Source organism: Perognathus longimembris, chromosome 6 (assembly GCF_023159225.1).
Source record: "Perognathus longimembris pacificus isolate PPM17 chromosome 6, ASM2315922v1, whole genome shotgun sequence".
In the NCBI taxonomy this organism is placed as follows: Eukaryota; Metazoa; Chordata; class Mammalia; order Rodentia; family Heteromyidae; genus Perognathus; species Perognathus longimembris.
The window spans coordinates 11369831-11392717 of NC_063166.1; the positions used below are offsets into that span (position 1 = coordinate 11369831).

The 22887-nt window shown below is 44.3% G+C and overlaps 1 protein-coding gene across 3 annotated transcripts in view; it reads left to right on the top strand.

Moving 5' to 3' along the window:
• Slc26a8 (solute carrier family 26 member 8) overlaps positions 1-22887 on the top strand; it is a 54024-nt gene that overhangs the window by 24744 nt on the left and 6393 nt on the right. Inside the window, exons 7-17 of one of the 3 annotated variants that reach the window (XM_048347875.1) lie at positions 1160-1309; positions 3320-3402; positions 5301-5448; positions 7623-7736; positions 11561-11638; positions 16704-16799; positions 18800-18906; positions 18993-19062; positions 20047-20139; positions 20255-20392; positions 22332-22703. In XM_048347875.1, the coding sequence (XP_048203832.1) occupies positions 1160-1309; positions 3320-3402; positions 5301-5448; positions 7623-7736; positions 11561-11638; positions 16704-16799; positions 18800-18906; positions 18993-19062; positions 20047-20139; positions 20255-20392; positions 22332-22703 (1449 nt within the window). The remainder of the gene's footprint in view (positions 1-1159; positions 1310-3319; positions 3403-5300; positions 5449-7622; positions 7737-11560; positions 11639-16703; positions 16800-18799; positions 18907-18992; positions 19063-20046; positions 20140-20254; positions 20393-22331; positions 22704-22887) is intronic. The other 2 variants (XM_048347876.1, XM_048347877.1) reach the window with 2 other exon arrangements.

A 22887-nucleotide genomic window follows, 5' to 3' on the forward strand; every position in this document is an offset into this window, starting at 1 on the left:
CTTAAATCTTTCTAGATTAGGTTAAAAAAAAAGCCCTTTAGAATCTTTGAATGCTACAGTTTTTAGTGATATTTCTAGAACTGCGAAGGCAGGCATGGGTTGGGGAGTTGACAAGTATTTTTTTTTTAGTTGATATACATCAGTTATACAGAGAAGGGGATTTCTTTGTTTCATCTCTAGATGTGTTAGCACTGTATTAATGTGTATATTTTTGCTTGTTTTTAACTGATTTTTTTTTTTTGTCAGTCCTGGGTCTTGAACTCAAGGTCTAGACACTATTCCTGAGCTCGTGTGCACAAAGCTAGCTCTCTACCTCTTTGAGTCACAGCACAACTTCTGGCTTTCTGTTGGTTAGTTGGAGATAAGAGTCTCACAGACTTTCCTGTCCAGGCTAGCTTTGAACCATAATCCTCTGATGTCAGCCTCCTGAGTAGCCAGGAGCCACCAGTGCCTGGCTTTGATTTTTTTTTTTTTTTTGTCTTTTCCTTTTTGATACTGGGGATCAGACCCAGGATGTTGTACTTGCAAGGCAAGCACTTTGCCACTGAGCTTCAGCCCAGCCCTATAATGTGTATTTTTTAAGCTGAAAAGAAATAGTAAAAGAGTAATAATGTCCAATGAGAAGAAAACCCACATTTCTATGTAACCGAAAGGACCTAGGAATTGTACATATTAGCCTACTAATGATTAATTTGTCCAGACCATAAATGTCCTTTAGTGAGCTTCTCTTTCATTTTTGCATGGAGGAGTTAATTAGTATATATTTGTATGTGTATGTGTGCGCGCCAGCACTGGGACTTGAACTCAAGGCCTGAACACTGTCCCTTAGCCTTTTTTCTCAAGGCTAGCATTCTACCACTACAGTCATATCTTCAATTTCAGCTTTATGCTGCTTAATTGGAGATTATCTTAAGAGCTTTTCTACCTGGGCTGGCTTCAAACTGTGATGCTCAGATCTCAGCCTCCTAAGTAGCTAGGATTACAACAGGACTGAGCCACTGAAACATGCTGGCTCAAGACTTTATTAGTTTACATGAGTTATACAGAGGAGAGTTCATTGCTGCATTTCCATGCATTTAAGACTTCTTTTAAATGAATCTATCTAGATTTAGGGAATTATTAAATCCCTTCTAAGCCTCTGTACTTTTTTTTCTTTCAGAACATAGTTAACTACTGTATAGGTCTACCCAAAGCGAATTCTACCAGCATTCTACTTTTCCTAACTGCTGTTGTTGCTCTGAGAATCAACAAGTGTATCAGGATTTCCTTCAACCGGTACCCCATCGAGTTTCCCATGGAATTATTTCTGGTAAGGTGTTTCTGATGCCCTGATTTCATGGCTCAGATCATGTTTTTTTTTGTTTGTTTGTTTTTTTGTTTTGCCAGTCCTGGGCCTTGGACTCAGGGCCTGAGCACTGTCCCTGGCTTCTTTTTGCTCAAGGCTAGCACTCTGCTACTTGAGCCATAGCACCACTTCTGGTCTTTTCTATATATGTGGTGCTGGGGAATCGAACCCAGGGCTTCATGTATGCCAGGCAAGCACTCTACCACTAGGCCATCTTCCCAGCCCATGGATCAGATCATTTTAAGTGTCTACTTTAAAAAGTTAAATAAAAAAAGCAATAAATAAATAACCCCACGAGGTCAAAAATAAATAGTAGATTGTAAAAACTAAGATTTTTTTTTTTGCCAGTCCTGGAGCTTGAACTCAGGGCCTGAGCACTGCCCCTGGCTTCCTTTTGCTCAAGGCTAGCACTCTACCACTTGAGCTACAGTGCCACTTCTGACTTTTTTTTTTTTGTTTATGTGGTACTGAGGAACCAAACCCAGGACTTCATGCATGTTAGGTAAGCACTCTACTGCTAAGCCACATTCCTAGACCTAAAACTAAGAACTTTTTGAAATTTTGTTTTTATTTTTATTGTAAAGGTGATATACAGAGGGGTTACAAGTCACGTAAGTCAGGTAATGCATACATTTCATTTTAGATAATGTCACTCCTTCCCTCACTCTCTTCCAGTTAAAACATACATTGGATTGTGTGAATGCTGAATATATACTTACATATAAATGTATGCTATGATTTATAAACAAAAAAGAGGTTTATTGACAGAAGCTGTAAGATTGATTGAAATACAGTGTAAGCATGTGTGGAAATATAACAAGGAAAATTCTCCCTGTATAAATAGTGTAAACTAATAAAAATAGATTCATTCAGGTATAGCTGACAAAAATTGTATATATTTACTGTGTATAATGTAATATTTTGATATGTAAATTCATTTGAAAAAGACTTCTATTGAGCTCATTAACATCACTTCACATATTAACCTTGTTGTTTTTGCTTTTTGAGTCAGGGTCTCCCTGTGTACCCCAGACTGGCCTCAAACTTTTTTTTTTTTTTGCCAGTCCTGAAGCTTGAACTTCAGGGCCTGAGCACTGTCCCTGGCTTCTTTTTGCTCAAGGCTAGCACTCTACCACTTGAGCCACAGCCCCACTTTCAGCCTTTTCTGTTTATGTGGTGCTGAGGAATCAAACCCAGGGTTTCATGTATACAAGGCAAGCGCTCTACCACTAGGCCATATTCCCAGCCCACTGGGCTCAAACTCTTTTGGTCAGTTGTGGCGCTTGAACTCAGGGCCTAGCTGCTGTCTCTGAGCTTTTCAGCTCAAGGCGAGCACTCTACCACTTGAGCCACATCACCACTTCTGGTTTTCTGGTGGTTAATTGGAGATAAGAGTCTCACAGACTTTTCTGCCGTGGCTGGCTTTGCACGGAGATCCTCAGATCTCAGCCTCCTGAGTAGCAAGAATTACAGGCGTGAGCCCCTGGCACCCAGCTCACTTGGCTTCTTCACCCAAGGCTGACACTCTACCTCTTCCACCATGCCTAGCTTCTTTGGCGATGCAGTCCTATAGACTTTTCTGCCCAGGTTGATTTCAAACCATAACCCTCTGGATCTCAGTCTCCTGAGTAGCGATGATTACAGGTATTAGCCACTAGTACTTGGACCTGGCTTAGATTTAGATTCTAGTTGCTTATAGTTGGTGGGAACTGAGAAACCACGGAGGCATCCACTGTGTCAGAGACCAAGCCGGCACTTGTTTGGGCCTCCTTATCCACCGGCGTTTAAAGAATCAGAAAATAAAATAAATTAGAGGGTGCCTCTGTTTTTCCTGTACTGTTTTTCCACAGAGCTGTCCTGGCGTCTCTCAAATTTTAAGAATGGACAGCCACAGTTCAATTCCTATCCTGTCAAAGGTTTCTAGAAACAATGCACAATATTTAAATAATCCTATGTTTGTTTAATTGCCTATAGATTCTTGCCTTCACTGTACTTTCAAGCAAGATAACCATGGCCACAGAAACCAGCAGGACCCTCATTGAGATGATCCCTTTCAGGTCAGTAATCTTCCCATCTCTCTCTCTCTCTCTCTCTCTCTCTCTCTCTCTCTCTCTCTCTCTCTCTCTCTCTCTCTCTCTCTCTCTCTGTCTCTCTCTCTCTCTCTGCCAGTCATGGGGCTTGAACTCAGGCCTGGGCACTGTCCTTGAACTTTTTTTGTTCAAAGCTAGCACTCTACCACTTGAGCCACAGCGCCACTTGCAGCTTTTTCTGTTTATGTGGTACGAGGAATCGAAACTAGGGCTTTGTGCATGCTAGGCTAGTGCCTACCACCACTTGGCTACACTCCTGGCCCCCATCTCCCTTCTCTGGTACCCTCTCTTAGCCCCTCACCACACAACCTGGCTAAAGCCAGATTCTTTTTATTTTTTTATTTGATTTTATTTTGTTGGTCATGGGGCTTGAACTCAGGGCCTGGGCACTGTTCCTGAGCTTTTTTGTTCAAGGCTAGGTACTCTACCATTTTGAACCACAGCACCACTTCCAGTATTCTGGTGCTTATTTGGAGGTAAAGAGTCTCACACACTTTCCTGCCCAGGCTGGCTTTGAACTGCAATCCTCAGCTTTCAGCCTCCTGAGTAGCTAGGATGACAGATGTGAGCCACTAGTGCCCAGCCCAAATTCATTTTAAAACACAGAAGTTCACAAACAGAAGAGGACTAGGACAACTCTGTGCCTCCTCTCTGGTTAGCTTTTGTCTATTTTCAGAGTTGAAAGGTCAACCCTGTCCTCCTGTCTAAGGAATGTGCCATATATATTGAATGCCAGAAAGACTCCCTCTCACCCTTTGCGTTTTTTCCCTTTATTGTCAAAGTGAATTGCAGAGGGGTTACAGTTTCATATGTAAGGCAGTGGGTACATTTCTTGTTCAACTTGTTACCTCCTCCCTCATTTTTCCCCCTGCTTCCCCTCCCTTTTTCTTTATTTAATTTTTTTTTTATTTTTGGCAGTACTAGAGCTTGGACTCGAGAGTCTTGAGCTTGCTAGGCAGGTGTTCTACCCCTTGAACCATGCCCATATATACCCATTTTGGTTTTTTTGGTTGTTGTTGTGGTTTTTTTTTTTTTTTTGCTGTCCTGGGTCTTGAATTCAGGGCCTGAGCTTCTGTCACTCAGCCCCAGCCTCCTGAGTAGCTAGGTCTACAGTCATGAGCCACCAGTGCCCAGCTTCTGTGAGACTTTCATTTCCAATTAACTAGCAAAAAGAAATAGAGCTGTGGTTCAAGTGATAGAGTGATAACCTGGAGAAGAAAAAAAAAAAAAAAAAGCTAAGGACAGCACCCAGGCCCAGAGTTCAAGCCTCATCACACACACACACACACACACACACACACACACACACACACACACACATTATATTCTCTTAGTGACTTTTTTGTAACTTTTTTTTGTGTGTTCATCAGCAGTTTGGCAAGCTGCTGGCTAAGTTATTCTATATATCCTTTATTGTTACTTTAAAAAAGAGGGCTGGGAATGTGGCTTAGTGGTAGAGTGCTTGCCTAGCATGCATGAAGCCCTGGGTTTTGATTTCTCAGTACCAAATAAACAGAAAAGGCTGGAATTGGTACTATGGCTCAAGTGGTAGAGTGGTAGCCTTGAGCAAAAAGAAGCTCAGGGTCAGTGTCCAGGCCCTGAGTTCATCAAGCCCCAGGAATGACCAAAAACAAAAACAGAGAGAGAGAGGGAGGGAGGGAGAAAAAGTGAGGGAGAGAAAGGAAGGAAGGAAAGGAGGGAGGGAGGGAGAGAAAGAAAGAGAGAGAGAGAAAAAAGTAGGAGGGGGAGAGCCCCCACCAGTACTATGAGGAGAGGCTAGCAAAGGACTCCTATTAAAAAAATAACAATAATATAAAAAAGGACTCCTATTACCCAGGAATAATTCCACAATTTTTTTTTTCTAGCTTCATCCCTCCTGTAACACCAGACTTCAGCATTCTTTCCAAAATTATCTTCCAAGCCATCTCCTTATCTTTGGTGAGCGCCTTTCTGCTCATATTTACCGGTAAGAAGATTGCCAACCTCCATAACTACAAAGTCAATTCCAACCAGGTGAGGGGGCTAACACTTCCTCTGTCTCACAAGTCTGGGTTCTCTAATGTTCTGTCCACACAAAGGCTAGATTCTTCTTTAAACAGAGTTCACCTGGACCATATTTGAAGGGTAATCACAAAAAGATCTTTGAGAAGTGATGGGATCCTTAATGTTGAATCCACTTTAGTTAAAAAGTGTTATATCCCCGAGAACAGATGCAGATCAGACAGGCAAAAAGATAATATGCTGATGTTGTGTTGCTGAGCTTCTATAGAAGAGTTCCTTTCCTCCTAATTTTAATCTTTTTTTAACCACATCCTAAGAAACACATAAGGCATAGCCAAAAAAAATGACATGGGGGAACCCGTGGCTCATGCCTGTAATCCTAGCTACTCAGGAGGCTGAGATCTGAGGAAGGCGGTTCAAAGCCAGCCCAAGCAGGAAAGTCTGTGAGACTCTTTTTTTTTTTTTTTTTTTGGCCAGTCCTGGGCCTTGGACTCAGGGCCTGAGCACTGTCCCTGGCTTCTTCCCGCTCAAGGCTAGCACTCTGCCACTTGAGCCACAGCGCCGCTTCTGGCCGTTTTCTGCATATGTTGTGCTGGGGAATCGAACCTAGGGCCTCGTGTATCCGAGGCAGGCACTCTTGCCACTAGGCTATATCCCCAGCCCCATCTGTGAGACTCTTATCTCCAATAAACCACTCAGAAAAAAATGGAAGTGGCACTGTGGCTCTAGTGGTAGAGTGCTAGCCTAGAGCTGAAGAGCTCAGGGACAGCGCTAAGGGCCAGAGTTCAAGCCCCACTACTGATCCCGCCTCCCCCCCCCAAAAAAAAAATTGATATGGTGTTGGGCATTGATGGCTCACACCTATAATTGTGCCTACTGTGGAGGCTGAGATCTAAAAATCTCAGTTTGAAGCCAGCCCAGGATACACACACACACACACACACACACACACACACACACACGTAATGGAGCCAGGTACCTGTGGTTCACATCTGTAATCTTAGCTTCTCAGGAGGCTGAAATATGAGGATTGCAGTTTGAACAGCTGGTCTAGGCAGGATAATCTGTGACTCTCATCTCCAATTAACCACCACAAAGAGGAAAGTGGAGCTGTGACTCAGGTGGTGGAGCACTAGTTTTGAGCAAAAGAGCTCAGAGACACAATGCCCAGGCCCTGAATTCAAGCCTCACAGACTACTAAATAAATGAATAAATAAAGGTATGGCATATCATATACAACACCAGGTTGCTAATTTATGTAATCATGTTGGCCTCTTAGTCTTTTTTTTTTTTCTTTTGCCAGTCCTGGGCCTTGGACTCAGGGCCTGAGCACTGTCCCTGGCTTCTTTTTGCTCAAGGCTAGCACTCTGCCACTTGAGCCACAGCACCACTTTTTTCTATATATGTGGTGCTGGGGACTCGAACCCAGGGCTTCACGTATATGAGGCAAGCACTCTTGCCACTAGGCCACATTCCCAGCCCCAGGCCTCTTAGTCTTTGCTTGTATATTTATTTGTTCATTTGCTTGTCGTGCCAGTAAGAGAGCTTGAACTCAAAACTTCACGCTCTCACTTTGCCTTTTTGCTAAAGCCTGACACTCTACCACTTGGGCCACAGTTCCACTTCTGGCTTTTTGCTGGTTAAATCAACATGAGAGTCTCGCATACTTTTCTGCCCAAGCTGACTTTGAACCAGGATCCTCAGATTTCAGTCTCCTAAGTAGTAAGGATTGTAGGCATGAGTCCTTGCACTGGCTTTGCTTTCACTTTTTAGTTTATTTTTTATTTTAGTCCTTGAACACAAGAGGAAAATACAGAGGCAAATGATGTCCTAGCTGGATCTTAGTGTCAAAGGAAGGGATAAGAACACACTGTGGTTCTTCCTGTTAGCCTGAGTCCCAGTGCGTGTGAGATAGAGGGGCATAAGCCAACCATCTTATTTTGTCACCTTGAAAAAATGCTTTCTTATGAATGATAGCTAAAACAAAGATGCAACTTAATCTCAAAAATCAGACTTGCCATCCTTGTGTTCTTTCTAAAATTACTTCAATATGTTATTGAAAAATGATATAAATGACCTTAACTCACACTCACAAAAATAAACTGTATATCTTTAGCTCCAAATTCAAGTAGCTTTCTTTAACAACAACAAAAAAGTGAACTTAAAGGGTCTGCATGTCTTTCCAGGACTTGATAGCCATCGGCCTTTGCAATGTGGTCAGTTCCTTTTTCAAATCTTGTGTGTTTACTGGTGCTCTTGCCAGGACTATTATCCAAGACAAATCTGGAGGAAGACAACAGGTGTGTTGAAAAAGAATCTCATCTCTCATAGTATACAGAGACAGATATCTGTGCTGACTTAGGTGTATGTTCACAGAAGTGAATAAATGGGTTTAATTCTAACTTTAATGTTATGCTTTATGGGGGAGATCTTGATTTGGAAGAATGTAGATTCTATACTTATCTTAAGTTTTGCTTAGATTTCTGTCTTAACAATTATGGGTCCCAAGGCATGGTAGTTCATGCCTGTAATCTCAGCTACTTGAGAGGCTGAAGTAGGAAGATCTCTGGCTGAAGCTGGTCCCTACCTCCCTCCCCCCAAAAAATCATGAGATCTGGGAGGGAGTCAAACATTTGTCTAGGAGAGCCTGAGAAATTTAGGACCATTCCACCTTTGCTTTAAAAAAAAAATGACCTATGTAAGATTCGTCAAGTATTCTGAATGAACAAACTGAATGTTTAGCAAACTAAATGCCAGAGTCAAGGGAGACAGTGATAGAAAAGATTTAAAGGTAACCTAATTGCAGGCTTTCTAAGTTCAATGTTTGAGTTTTGAAGCAACTAGACAAAAATCACTGGGGTGGTGGTGTTGGTGGTGGCTGGGAATGTGGCCTAGTGGCAGAGTGCTAGCCTTGAGCAAAAGGAAGCTGGCGACAGTGCCCCAGGTCCTGAGTTCAAGCCCCAGAACTGGCAAAAAAAAAAAAATCACAAGGTACTCCAAGAGCATGGCAGCTTAGCTCTGTATTGTGATGAAATGTCAGAGTTATCAGGATTGAAACTCTGGCAAGCCCAGGCCATAAGTCAGGGTGGGTTCGGATGGCAGAGAGATAGTAGCCAAGGTCAAAGGCAAATTCATGCCTCAGAAGCACAATGACAAGGCATAACCACAGTCAGAGGCTGATGTGTCAGGAGAACGGCCACTGTTTTAACAAGAGAAAGATTTAATGAGAAAAAGTATCACAGTCCATAGACAAATATAAAGTGAAGGGTAATGGAAGTGAGAAAGATTAGGCAAGGGGGAGAGCAAGGGCGTGGGCGAGACTACAGCCTGTGGTTTTCTGCAGACTGAGTTATGCCGTCATGGAATGTCTCCCAGGCTCACTGGCCCTGTAACTCTCCTACTGGAAAGAAAGGAATAGTGCAGGCTATGTTAAAAGGAAGGAAGGATTTTCTGTGTAGGCATGCAAAACTTTTGGAATCACAACAAGGGGAAGAAGAAATGGAAATGGCAATTCCAGATATTAGTTCCATATATATATATATATGTCTTGTGAGGAGAATGATGGAGAAAGTGTCACAAGATGTAGCTAGGCTATGGTGCCAGTACTGGGGCTTGAACTCAGGGCCTTGTGCTCTCACTTGGCTTTTTCACTCAAGGTTGGCTGTCCTTCCACTTGAGCCACACTTGCACTTCCGGTGACCAGGCTATATGAACAGAGGGATATGTCAGGTGGGAGGGAGGAAGAGGGGCTTCAGGTCAGCCGCAGGGCTATTGTAGAAGGAGGATGTTGTCCTGTGTGTGGTGGTCCTGAGGAAGAATAGCTTTGCTGGCCCGACTCACTAATTTAGGGAATAGAAAGGCCAAGCTCTGGAAACACCCCAGCATACGATGGCACATCTAAGCCCTGAACCAGCCTGTTCCTACCATTTTAGCCACTGGGCAAAAGGCCTGACCCAGAGGCAGCCTGTGACCTGCTTTCTGCTTTTCTGCTGCTGCAGCACCTTCTTAACAATGACACCTGTCATCTCCGTGCAGCAGCCCTCAGTGCACAGGCACGTCGTCCCTGAGACCAGTAAACCCTTCCACCAAGACACTGAGAGGCCAGTGCAAACGATGGGCTCAAGCCGGAATGCCACCGGCCGCCAGCCCCGACCCCACACACAGAGCTGCCCAGACCCACTCCAACCTTCTAACCTGCATCAGAAAAGATCGCCCAGACTCACTCAGCCTTCTTCATCCCACAGCAAGGGGGTATCCTCTCCAGTCCCATCGCTACAGGTTCCTTATCCACTCTACATGAGAACAGATCCCTCTTTTTCAAAGATTCTCAAGACTACAGGAAAGAGAAGTAGAGGGCTGGCCCTGAACCTCTCCCAAATGACCTGCCATGAAGGGTCATTTTATTTTTACCTCTTTGCTGGCTTAAATTCAAACAGAGGATATGTGTTTGGTTTTCACTTCATTTCTTTGTCTAGGGGAAAAAAAGCCATTTCCTTTCATTGGTGACAGCAAATAACAAACCCTACTGGCCGTGGCCACGCATGGCCTCTCCTGGGGTTTGACAGGCCTGACCATGGCAGAGGAGAGGAGAGGAGCCCACGGCCTGGGCCCAGTGGCTGGTTCCAGGGTCCCCACTCCATGGCTCAGCTCCTCCAAGGCCTGAGCATCAGGCTTCTCTGTTTCCTGCCCTCTCAGCATTGGATTTCTTGCCTTGTCCTTCATTTCTAGAACTGCTTTTGAAAATGAGTTATTACAGATGTGTTTTTCCCAGATTCCAGGATCTAAGTAAAAACATACTTTTCAAACACACACATACACACACACACACACACACACATACACACACACACACACACAAAGAAAATGAGTTATTATAAGCCAGGTGCTGGTGGCTCACGCCTGAAATCCTAGCTACTCAGGAGGCTGAGATCTGAGGATCGTGGGTCAAAGCCAGCCTTGGCAGAACAGTTCATGGGAGACTCTTATCTCAAAAACTGGAAGTGTTCAGCTGGGAATGTGGCTTAGCGGTAGAGTGCTTGCCTAGCATGCATGAAGCCCTGGGTTTGATTCCTCAGCACCACATAATCAGAAAAGGCCAGAAGTGGCACTGTGACTCAAGTGTTAGAATGTTAGCCTTGAGCAAAAGAGCGCAGGGACAGAGCCCAGGTCCTGAGTTCAAGCCCCATAACCACACACACACACACACACACAGAGTTATTATAAAAGAGAGAAAAAATTGTTCAAACCCCAATACTGCCAAAATGAGACATATGGGGGGTAGGGATGAGTACAGAAACATTGCAGAATGGCTGACTGGATAGACTGGAGGGACTCCCTCAGACCTGGCCACTGTTTTGATTTGTAGTGACAGTTTTACCCCCATCACAGTGGGAAATGATACCGCCTTATGTCATTTTTTTTCTACCAGAGGCTTTAAAAGGTAGAAATTTTTCAATAGAGGAGATAATAAACTCCAGATCATGTCCACTGAGCCTTGGGATTCTGAAGGGAACTATATTTCTCAGCCTTATTTGCCAAGTGCTAATCCCTGTGTACTGAGTGACACTGGGCCTAGTGGTGAACTGCTGGGCTCTAATCCAGGGTTGCTGTCTGGACAGGCTCAGCTCCTAGCAGACAGAAGCTGAGGCAGGAATATGGGAAGTAATCAGCATTGTAATTTTAGGGATGAAACACTCCTGAAGACATTAGATGGGAAGTTACAAAAACTCCCAGCAGAAGAGCTCCAGGGGCAGAATCATTACTCATATTTACTTCAGGAGAAAGGTTAGACTTTGAAGGCCATTAGTTTCGACTTAGGGACTCTCTAAAAATGATCAAGGAGATGTGAAATGTTCATAGCACAAAGCTTCTAACAATAAGGATTCAAATACCCAGGGGAAACCCGGAACTTTCCAGATCAGATTCATTCATTCTCCCTACTGTGTGCTTAGCCCTTTGATAAGACCTTACAAATGTCAGTTTTTATTTTTAAAAATATTCTCATGCTGAACCCAGCTCCTTTTAAGAAACAGTGACATGCTTCTCCCCAAGCAGAAGGCCTCAGGTACAGACAGGGACCAATACGTTCCTGATGGTTTCTCCCCAACCGGCTCTGTCTCCTCAGTTTGCATCTCTGGTAGGCGCAGGTGTGATGCTGCTGCTCATGGTGAAGGTGGGAAGCTTTTTCTACGAACTGCCCAATGTAAGTAGAACGCATCAAGTAACTAAGTCAAGAAAGACCCAATGTTCACATGACAGCTTGGTGGAGAATGGCATCCATCTGTGCTCTGTGACCATCCCCAGCCTGTCTCTGGTTCTTTTCCTTTAAAATGAGATGCACCTGGGCGATGGTTACTCACACCCGTAATCCCTAGTTACTCAGGAGGTTGAGATCTAAGGATCACAGTTCTCAAGGCCAAGCTGGGCATAAAAGTCTGGGAGACTCATCTCCCATTAACCAGCAAAAAAGCCAGGTGTGGAGGCATGGCTCAGTGGTAGAGTAACAGCCTTGAGCAAGAAAGTGAGGGAGAACATGAGGTCCTGAGTTCAAGCCTCAATGTTGGCACAGAAATAAACTAAAATAAAAATAGTGGCATGCATATCATGGGAGGTTAAATAAGATAATAGATATCCATGTTTATGTGTGTGTGTGTGTGTGTGTGTGTGAGTTGGGCTAATAGTAACTGCTCAAGAAGCACTACTGTTATTCTCAATCTTCATTGCTTAAGCAATAAAGTTAAGGTTTCTATGTAAGGACTGAGTAAGAAATAACTCCATAGATTTCAGATGCCAGACCTCGATTCCCAGCACGAGCTTGGAAACCCACTGTGCAAGTCAGGCCATCTGGTTTCCCACGCTGTTTCCGGTTCTGCCTTCTGTTTGAACTCAATATCTACCCCCTACTTCTGCCACACTGCCTCTGGGTTAGTTGGCAACACTGAGGGCAAGTGTCTGAGCATTGGATTTTAACTCAGTGTTAAGCTAGGCTGTCTCTCTATATGAATGTGCCAATTCTTTCCTCTGGGTAAGATATCACCTGACCCTTAGTGATGTCACATGTGCCCATTAACTGACTGTGACCAATTTTGTTCTCAGTTATAGAACGGATATAGGCTCAGGACCATTACTTCCTTTACAGTTTTCTTGATGATGGCTATTGTTCTTTGTTGTTGTTGTTGTTGTTGCCAGTCCTGGGGTTTGAATTCAGGGTCTGGGCTCTGTCCCTTAGCTTTTTTTTTTGCCTGAGGCCAGCACTCCACCACTTGAGCCATACCTCTGCTTCTGGCTTTTTTTTTTTTTTTGGCCAGTCCTGGGCCTTGGACTCAGGGCCTGAGCACTGTCCCTGGCTTCTTCCCTGTCAAGGCTAGCACTCTGCCACCTGAGCCACAGCGCCCCCTCTGGCCGTTTTCCATATATGTGGTGCTGGGGAATCGAACCGAGAGCTTCATGTGTAGGAGGCAAGCACTCTTGCCACTAGGCCATATTCCCAGCCCTCTGCTTCTGGCTTTTGAATGTTTAAATTGGAGATAAGGGTCTCATGGGCTTTCCTGCCTGGGCTGGCTTTGAACCATGATCCTCAGATCTCAGCCTCCTGAGTAGCTAGGATTGTAGCCTTTTTTTTCTTCTTTTTTTTTTTTTTTGTCAGTCCTGGAGCTAGAACTCAGGGCCTGAGCACTGTCCTTGGCTTCTTTTTGCTCAAGGTTAGCACTCTACCACTTGAGCCACTTCTCACCTTTTTCTATATATATGGTGCTGAGGAATCGAACCCAGGGCTTCATGTATAGGCAAGCACTCTACCTCTGGGCCATATCCCCAGCCCTGTAGCCACTTTTTATAAAGCACATAGGGAGGTGACACTGTTTCTTGTCTGATGTACTGGTGTAGTTACATGCTGAAGTCTGTGTCTCTGAAGTTGGTCTGGTTGTATTACCCTAACCTTTCCCCAACTCCCCTTTCACCTGGTGACCATCGGGTTCCAGTAGCGCTAGACGGCCACATAGCTGTAGCAGCATTTGTGATAAACACCTTGTGGAGAGAACAGTCCTTGCTTTGGGCTAGCCATATTATGGCACATTATATTTACAGCATCTAGTCAGCCCATTTCTGAGTGAGAAGATGTAAAAACAGTCTGATTATAGTTATTGCAACAAGAAAGTTCTCTGAGTCTTACACCACTGATGAGTTCTTCCTTCCTTGAAAGACAGCAGATAGCTTGTTGCAAAATTCTTCTTCTTGTCACCACTGGAACAACCTGATAAGATCTTACCTAGTTAGCAAAACACTAAAACAAATTCATACACAAGATAAAAAACAGTACGTTCGCTGTTATGTCACTTATTATTATTTTTTTTTGCAGTACTGGAATTGAACTCAGGGCCCTATGCTTGCTAGTGGGTGCTTTACTGCTGAGCCATACCTCCAGCCTGTTATTCTAGTTTGGTGGGGAGGGTGGAAGAACATGCAGAACATCAGGACATTTGGGTGTGGTGGCTCAAGCCTGTAATACTAGCTACTTGGGAAGGTAGAGAGAAGGGGAATATAAAAATTCTCGAGAGTCCATTTCAATTCGTGTCTGGATATGGTAGCACCCACCTGCCCTCTCTAAGCCATGGGGGAAGTACAATGGCGGAGCACATTGGCACATGCCTGTCATGCCAGTGAAAAAAGGAAACACAAATAGAAGGATCACGGTCCAGGCTGTCCAGGTCATAAAGTGAGATCCTACCTGGAAAGGAACCAAGACAAAAAGACACTGGCAGAGTGGCTCAAGTGGTACTCGCTTAACAAGTGTGAGGCCCCGAGTTCAAATCACAATACCACCAATCAAACAAATCCATATGGACCATACCAAAATGTTAACAGTAGTTGTCTCTTTGATGATAGAAATTTTGTCAGAGTACAATTTTTATTTATTTTTTATACAATGAGCATACTTGTACCTTAATACTCAGAAAGGTAATTTTTTGTATATAATTTTATTAAAACATTTGTTTCTTTTCCATACTCCCCGACTCAAGTTTAAAAAAAATCCTACAGAAACCCTGTGAAGTTAAATTTCTTTTCCTTCTTGCCACACATCTCTGTAAATTGCTGAAAGCTTGGAGATTCTTGGCTGGGAAGATGATGGTATGGTGGGGAGGGAGTTGTTTCTTCTGATGTCCCGCTGCATTCCCCTCACTCCTGGTACTCTGCAGAAAAGCCAGAGCAAGCTGGGTGCCTATGGCTCACACCTGGAATCCTAGCTACTCAGGAGGCTGAGATCTGAGGATCACAGTTCAGATTCATCCTGGGAATGAAAGTCTGCAGGATTCCTCACTCTAATGAACCACCAAAGAACCTGAAGTGGAGCTGTGACTCAAGTAGAAAAGCACTAACTTTGGGGGAAATAAAACAAAAAATAGCTCAAGAACAGGGCCTGGGTCCTGAGTTCAAGCCCCAAGAGCAGCACACACACACACACACACACACACACACACACACACACGCACCACACGCACCACACACCGCAGAGCAAGTTTGGACCCAGCCTTCCTGGCAGTTAGATCAGTTCTAATTTCTGGGCACAACATGTAGAGGAGATGATAACCAGGAGGGGGAAAAGAAGCTATTCTATTCCCAGCATGTTTATCACAAATGAGTGACAATTACTTATTACTTTTATCACTTTTAGTAACACTTTACTTGCTGGGATTTTTTTTTTAAGTTCTGTTACTTCTGAAGCAGGAGAATCTTGAGTTCTAGGCTAGCCTGTGTGGGGTGTGTGTGTGTGTGTGTGTATGTGTGTGTGTGTGTGTGTGTGTGAACTCAGGGCCTGGGCGCTGTCTCTGAACTCTTTTGCTCAAGACTAGCATTCTACCACTTTGAGCCACAGCTCCACTTGCAGTTTTGTTTTGTTTTACCAGTCCTGGGCCTTGAACTCAGGGCCTGAGCACTGTCCCTGGCTTCTTTTTGCTCAAGGCTAGCACTCTACCACTTGAGCCACAGCGCCACTTCTGGCTTTTTCTATATATGTGGTGCTGAGGAATCCAATCCAGGGCTTCATGCATACCAGGCAAGCACTGTACAACTAGGCCATATTCCCAGCCCCTACTAGCAGTTTTTGTGTAGCTATTGGAAATTAAGAGTCTCCCAGGACTTTTCTGCCCAGGCTGGCTTCAAACTGTGATCCTCAGATCTCAACTTCCTGGGTAGCTAGGATTATGGATATGACCTACCAACACCAGGATGGTCTACATTTTTTTTTTAATGAAAAGAAAAAGAAAATAGGTTACATTCTAATTTGGTTCCTGAAGACTGTTCTACTAATCTTATTAAGTATAGATTTTTATTTTCCCATACTTAAAAAACATTCTCCCCATTAGAAAATTAGACAGGCTCATTTTTTTTAGACTTCATGATATCACCCATAATTACAGATAAACTATCACTATTGTTTGATCATGTTATCTAAACAACATTATTTTCTGTGAATGGATATCACTTTGCATAGTTGTAACCTAACTGAACAAATTGTTGGCCTGTTTGCTCTGTGGCATGAGACACCAGTATTTCCATGTGAAAGCTTAGCAGTATTTCCTGATACATGGCCAAATCATTTCCCACAAGAGCAGTGCCAATTCATACTCAAGAATCATGGTGTTTTTAATTTGCTTAATTTGATGGATTAAAAATGGTATCTTGTTAGTGCCATACTTATTGCTTTATATTATGATGGAACTTGATTAAAAACCCAACAGAGATGATTTTAGAGTTTTCTTTGAACAGAATCTCTCTTACTTTATCAGCCCATCTGAGATACAGATAATACATATACCAAACAGATTCAATAAGGTCAGGTAGTCAAAGGTGCCAGTTCCCCAAGGATCATGTTTGCCCATGCCCTAGTAACAGCATTGAATCAGAGTGGGCTTAAGATGGCTGGGATATCTTTGCTACTTTCTTTTGGTCACTATCTGTGTGAGTGATAAAGTGGATCTAGAAGGATCTGCTTGAATCAAAGGTTGCAGCATGAGTGGATGAATTAATCAGGCCTTGGCCTTGACCTTAATGCTCACCTTGGTCTCATGTGTTTAACAAATTATGGGGAAAAAAATAAAGATGCCATAGGGAGAATTTTTATTTGATTGAACCATGCATGAATCTGAGCCTGGACATGGTCTTTAAGTGAAACAAAGAGACAAGGCTAAGTTTTTGTGACTCCTTTGTGGGGATTTGGAAGTTTTGCCCCCTGGGAAGGAAAATGAAGCAGGGCTTACCTTTTCCCACAGGCTGTGCTGGCTGGTATTATCCTGAGCAACGTCTTGCCCTACCTTGAAACCATTTACAACCTACCCAGTCTGTGGAGGCAGGACCAGTATGACTGTGTGAGTGCAGAAGCCCGGGTGAGGAAGGGAAGGACAGAGTGGGAAGGCCACGGAGAGAAAGAGAACAGACAAGAGAGATCTGCCATGGATGTGAAGAACACTAGCAACTCTTCAATGCCTTGTACTCTTTGTGCTTTAAAAGTGTAGGTGGGTAGGGGCTGGGAGGTAGCTCAGTGGCAAAGCACTTGCATAGCAAGTGCAATGTCCTGGGTTCAATCCCCAGTACCAGAAAAGACATCCCCCCCCCCCCCAAAAAAAAAGGTTTTAAAAAACAAACAAACCAAAAACATAAAAGTGTAGGTGGGGGACTGGGAATGCTGTAGAGTGCTTACCTACCATGCATGAAGCCCTGGGTTTGATTCCTTGGTACCACATACACAGAAAAAGCCAGAAGTGGTTCTGTGGCTTAAGCGGTAGAGTGCTAGCCATGAACAAAAGAAGCTCAGGGGGCTGGGGATATAGCCTAGTGGCAAGAGTGCCTGCCTCGGATACACGAGGCCCTAGGTTCGATTCCCCAGCACTACATATACAGAAAACGGCCAGAAGCAGCGCTGTGGCTCAAGTGGCAGAGTGCTAGCCTTGAGCAAGAAGATGCCAGGGACAGTGCTCAGGCCCTGAGTCCAAGGCCCAGGACTGGCCAAAAAAAAAAAAAAGAAAGAAGAAGAAGAAGCTCAGGAACAGTGCCCAGGCCCTCAGTTAAAGACACAGGACCAAAAAAAAAAAAGTGTAGCTGGGGAGGTATCCAGATTGTTGGAACAGGAATGGAGCCCTCATTCCAACTGTGTGAAATGTAATGAAAGGCACTAGGGGAACTGGTGTCTCATGCCTTAATCCTCAGGATTCAGGGGATTGAGACCTGAGGATTGAATTTTGAAGCCAGCCCAGGCAGAGGTTCCTAATTAACCATCAGAAAGCCAGAATTAAAGGTTGGGCTCAAGTGGTAGAGCACCAGACTTGACAAAAGCAAGTGAGAGCAAGAGGCCCTAAGAGTTCAAACCTCAAAAATTAAAAAAAAAAAGAGGACTAATTAAGTGGCTAAAATTGCATACAGATTTGATTTGGGGGCGGGGGGGGCGGGTACTGGGGATCGAACCCAGGATGTTGCACTTGCTAGGCAAGCACTTTGCCACTGAGCTACATCCCAGCTCTGCATACAGACTTTTTTGTTAAAGTCATCCAGTGCGTATTTGATTGACTTTTAATCTAATGAAGTAAATACCTTCCAGGATAAGGGACAACAATCTTGAAAATACCAAGCAGAGTGTCCTGTTTCTCTGAGATGCACAAAAGCAAGAGAACAGAATGGAAAAAGAACAAGAAATAAGAGATGGGGGGAATCAAATAAGATGAGAGAAGGACCCAGTAGAGGCAGAGAAATATGAAAAGTGTGAGAGGCTTAGAGGGTTCATGATCCAGGCCACTGAAAGAGTTTCTGGTCTCGTCCTACTGGACTGGAGAGAATAAGCCAATGATGTGTGGGGATATGGGTGGGGGGGAGGAAATAAATATTTAAGGGGTTTCAGCCTGCTTTTTTTTTCTGTGAACAGGCAAGTTAAGGTCACCTGCTGATAGTAATAACTACAATAGGCTCTAAAATAACTACCACCCTTTGTTGAATGTCTTGTTGCTTTACAAGTGGGATTTCTATAAAGCTCCATGTGTGTGTGCATGCGCACACATGTGTCTCAAGTAGTAGAGTGCCTTGCCTTACAAACAAGCTTTCTACTACTAACACATCCTGTACACCAGCTAGTATTATCTCTTGCATATGAGGAAACCAAAGCTGAGAGAGAGAAGAGAGTTCCATGAAAGAACGGGAACCCCTAGGCAGCCTTGATTGAAGGTCCAACTAATGATTTCCCTGGAATGTTTTCTGAAAATCCCAGGTGTACAGGGGGAAAGGTGGAGGTGAATTCAGAGCTAGGCCTGGTGTGTTCTCCATTTTGCTGAATTCTGGATTTCCTGATATTCCTCTTTCCCCCCAATGCCTGTTCCATAAGGTTATTTGGATGGTAACATTCTCAGCTGCGATTTTCCTGGGACTGGACATTGGACTCTTTGTCTCCCTGATATTCACCTTCTTCATCATCACGGTTCGTTCACACAGGTACTTTGTCTCGGGTAGTAGTAGGTTAGCCATGCCCAGGGAATGCCTGGCCCGAAAGTCTTACAGTCAAGTATGTTCCCTTCCAGAACTAAGATTCTCCTCCTGGGTCAGATTCCTGACACCAACATTTACAGAAGCTCCAATGACTATAGAGAGGTAAGGAGCCAGGTCAGCTCGTCTCCTCAGCGCAAGGGATGGGGCTGGACCACACTCAGGGCTTAGTTTCACGGTTGTAGGCTATCCTGAGGTTCCATTTACAAAAGACAAGGAGGGGATGCTGGGGGAAGTGGGGAAATGGGCAGGTTTTTAAGCAGCTCAATCCTAATTGTTCTGGAATCAGCTGAGGATCCTCTAAAAGTGGGCTTCCAAAAGAGAAAGGCTAAGAATAAAGGGAAGAGTGAGAAATGGGGTGGAAAAGAGGAAGAGCAGCAGGTAAAAAATGAGAGGAAAAAGCCAAGGTGGTGGTAGATCATACCTGTAATCTTAGCTATTCAGGAGGATGAGATAGGAAGGTCATGGTTCAAAGTCACCCTGAGCAGACAAATCTGAGAGAGACTCTTACCTTTAAGTACTCAAAAGCCAGAATTGAATGTGTGGCTCAAATGGTAGAACACCAGCCTTGAGTGAAAAAGCTAAGGGACACTGACTAGCCCTTGAGTTCAAGCCTTAGTACCATGACATAAATTTAAAAATAAGGGAATTTCTCTGGCTTTTGTTTCTAACAAGGAAGCTTATGGATTCTTTAATAGGGTTGAAAGCTTCCTCCATAAAAGAATTTAGATCGTTGGAGTGATCCTAGTACACAGTATGCGTAGGCTAAAGCAGGAAGATTACAAGTTTGGGGCCAGCCTGGATTACATAGCAAAAAAAAAAAAAAAAAAAAAAAAAGAAATAAAAGAAAAAGAGGGCTGGGAATGTGGCTTAGCGGTAGAGTGCCTGCCTAGCATGCATGAAGCCCTGGGTTTGAGTCCTTGGTACCACATACACAGAAAGAGCTGGTGGTAGAGTACTAGCCTTGAGCAAAAGAAGCTCAGTGATGGTGCTCAGGCTCTAAGTTCAAGCCCCAGGTCTGGCAAAAAAAAAAAAAAAAAAAAAAAAAAACTTGAAATTTTTCCTTTAACTTTTCTTTTTGTCTTGCAGGTTATACTCATCCCTGGTATAAAAATTTTCCAGTTCTGTAACTCCATCACATATGTAAATGTATACCACATAAAACAAAAGCTGTTGAATGAGGTAGCCATTCTCCCTCCTTTTTCCACGTGCTCCACTGTGATCCAACATCCTTCTCTGGCCCCTTGGCCCTCCTTTCTTTCTACTACCCCCACCTCCCCTCCCTTCTGTCTTTCAGCTCGATTTGGTAAGGGTGCCTCTTAAGGAAGAAGAGATCTTCATGCTGTTTAATGAAAGTGATTCTGGCACCAATCTACATGACAACCATCTTTGCAAATGCTTCTGTGACTGTGAAGAACTTCAGCCACCACCCAGGGTGAGAAATGCCTCTTGGTTTCTACATTTGTCTCCATGTTATAAAGTTTATTTCTTGGGCTGGGAATGTGGCCTAGTCCTGGGGCTTGAACTCAGGGCCTGGGCACTGTCTCAGAGTTTCTTTTGCTCAAGGCTAGCACTGTACCACTTGAGCCACAGTGTCACTTCCAGCTTTTTTCTGCTTATGTGGTACTGAGGAATCAAACCAAGGGCTTCATGCATGCTAGGCAAGCACTCTACTACTAAGCCACATTCACAGCCCTAAAGTTTCTTTCTTAGGCTCTGGTAGCTCATGTTTGTAATCCTAATTACTCAGGAGGTTGAGATCTGGGGATTGCAGCTTAAAGTCAGCCTGCATAGCAAAGTCCATGAGACTTTTATCTCCAAAGCAGGAAGTGGATCTGTGGCTCAAGGAGTAGAAAAAGCTAATCGACAATGCTAGGCTCTGGGTTCAAGCTCCATTATTGGCACACATACACACAAATCAAAACCCCAAAGGGATTTTTTTTTTTTCCGGGGAAAATGTCACGCAGTCTTCCAGTTTTATTAAGAAGGAATCGCATTTATATAGGCCAAATGGAGGCAGGAAGAGGAGGGGTGTAGCATACCTAACTAGGCGCTATAATTGGCTGCCTGGGCTGTTCATCAGGTTCCGGACCCCGGAGGCAGGCGGGGCTAACAGGGCTGGGAAGGTAGGCGGGCTAGCTAGAACCACCTCTTAATGCTGCAAGGCATCTGGGGCGGGCATGCCCCACATCTCCCCCTTTTGTTTTTTATTAATAATAGAGGAGGGGTACCAGGCTGGGAGTATGGGTGGAGGTTGTCTCTTCTGGAACTACTTCCTGCTGAAAAGGGGCCAAGTAGTCAGGGGTCCCTGATTCATCATCATTTGGCCTGGTACCGTCCAGTTTGGTTGGTAAAATTACTCATCATTTCCACGAGAATGGTTATCAGGGCCAAAGGGTGTCATGGTCTCCTCTGGCTACTTCCTGCAGCTTGGGGTAGGAGTCCCTGGGGCTGGGGTCTTCAGGGTCCAAATCTGCGCTGGGCACAGCAGTGTAGTAAGAGGATGGCCTTGAACTGCAAGTTCCCAGGTGGCGACCTCGGTGAAGAATGTTATCGTTTAAGGCAGGACACTCAGACAATTCCGGGGAAAATGTCACGCAGTCTTCCCAGGGATTTTGACTTACAGATGGACTACAAAGAAAATTGGAACTAGAAGATTTCCACTCAGGAATAAAGACCCCTGCTTCTTTTTGAAGTTGAGGTTCTGCCGTGAACCTGTATTAGTCCTGACTACTGTTGGGGAGGAGATCATGGCTGTCTACTGAGACTGTCAGGAATTCCTTGTTTTCTGCTGCCCAGAATTCTGAGTGACTTAATGATTGTGTTCTGAGCTGGAAGCCAGTGGCTCCTGCCTGTAATCCTAGCTGCTCAAAAGGCTGAGATCTGAGGATCAAGGTTTGAAGCCAGCCTGGGCAGACAAATCCAAGAGATTCTTATCTCCGAGTAACTACCAAATAGCAGGAAGTGGAGGTGCTGTGTAAGTGGTAGAGCACCAGCCTTGAGCAGAAAAAGCCAAACAACAATGTGAGAGTTCAAGCTCTAGTACCAGCACACACACACACACACACACACATACGTGTGTTGAGAAAGCACTTCACACAAGGCATTACTAGGCACTGGAGACTGGTTAGCAGTCAGGCATGGGGGAAGGGAATAAATCAAAGAATGATTTTCAGTCTGGTCCATGAGGACCATAACAATGGCACTGATGGACACAGGAGGATGGAAGGTAAGGATGAGGAAAGATGAATGTAGCTTAGTTTGGGGAGAAGTTGCATAAGAGAGAGGGAAGTAGGCAGATACAGCAGAGTTGCAAATACTTTCAGTCCTCATTGGTGTCTAACCGCAGTCCTCCTCTACCTCTGTTGTCCCAGATCCTCTACTTAGAACGATTTGAAAATAAACTGGGCTCTGACGCATCATCCGTTAACCTAGTCCGCTGCTCCTATTTCGAGAGCATGAATACGAGCGAAAGTTCTTCTGAAGACCAAGTGCCCTACACAATATCTTCTACATCTCAGAGATATCCAGAGCAAAACTATGAGGAGGTGGACAAACCCTGGCTTTCTTCATACTCAAGACAAAACTCAATACCACTGCCCGACAGTAACAGTGAAAGTGTGGAGAGGAGTAAATCCATCATCCCGTACTCAGAATCCTCCTTTCAGCCTGGCACCCACACCATCATCCTGGACTTCTCCATGGTGCATTATGTGGATTCTCGGGCTTCCATTGTCTTAAGACAGGTAAGCACCCCGGAGACACTGCCTCATGCTCTGCCTCCCTATCCACCACCCATGCCCAGTGACTCCTACTGGTCACAGGTCTGCTGTTAGGAGATTTCTAGGCTACCAGAAATCTGGACACTAAAGTTTAGCTTAAGATCAATCAGCAAATAAAGAAAACTACCCAGCTCCAATTTGTGAAGCT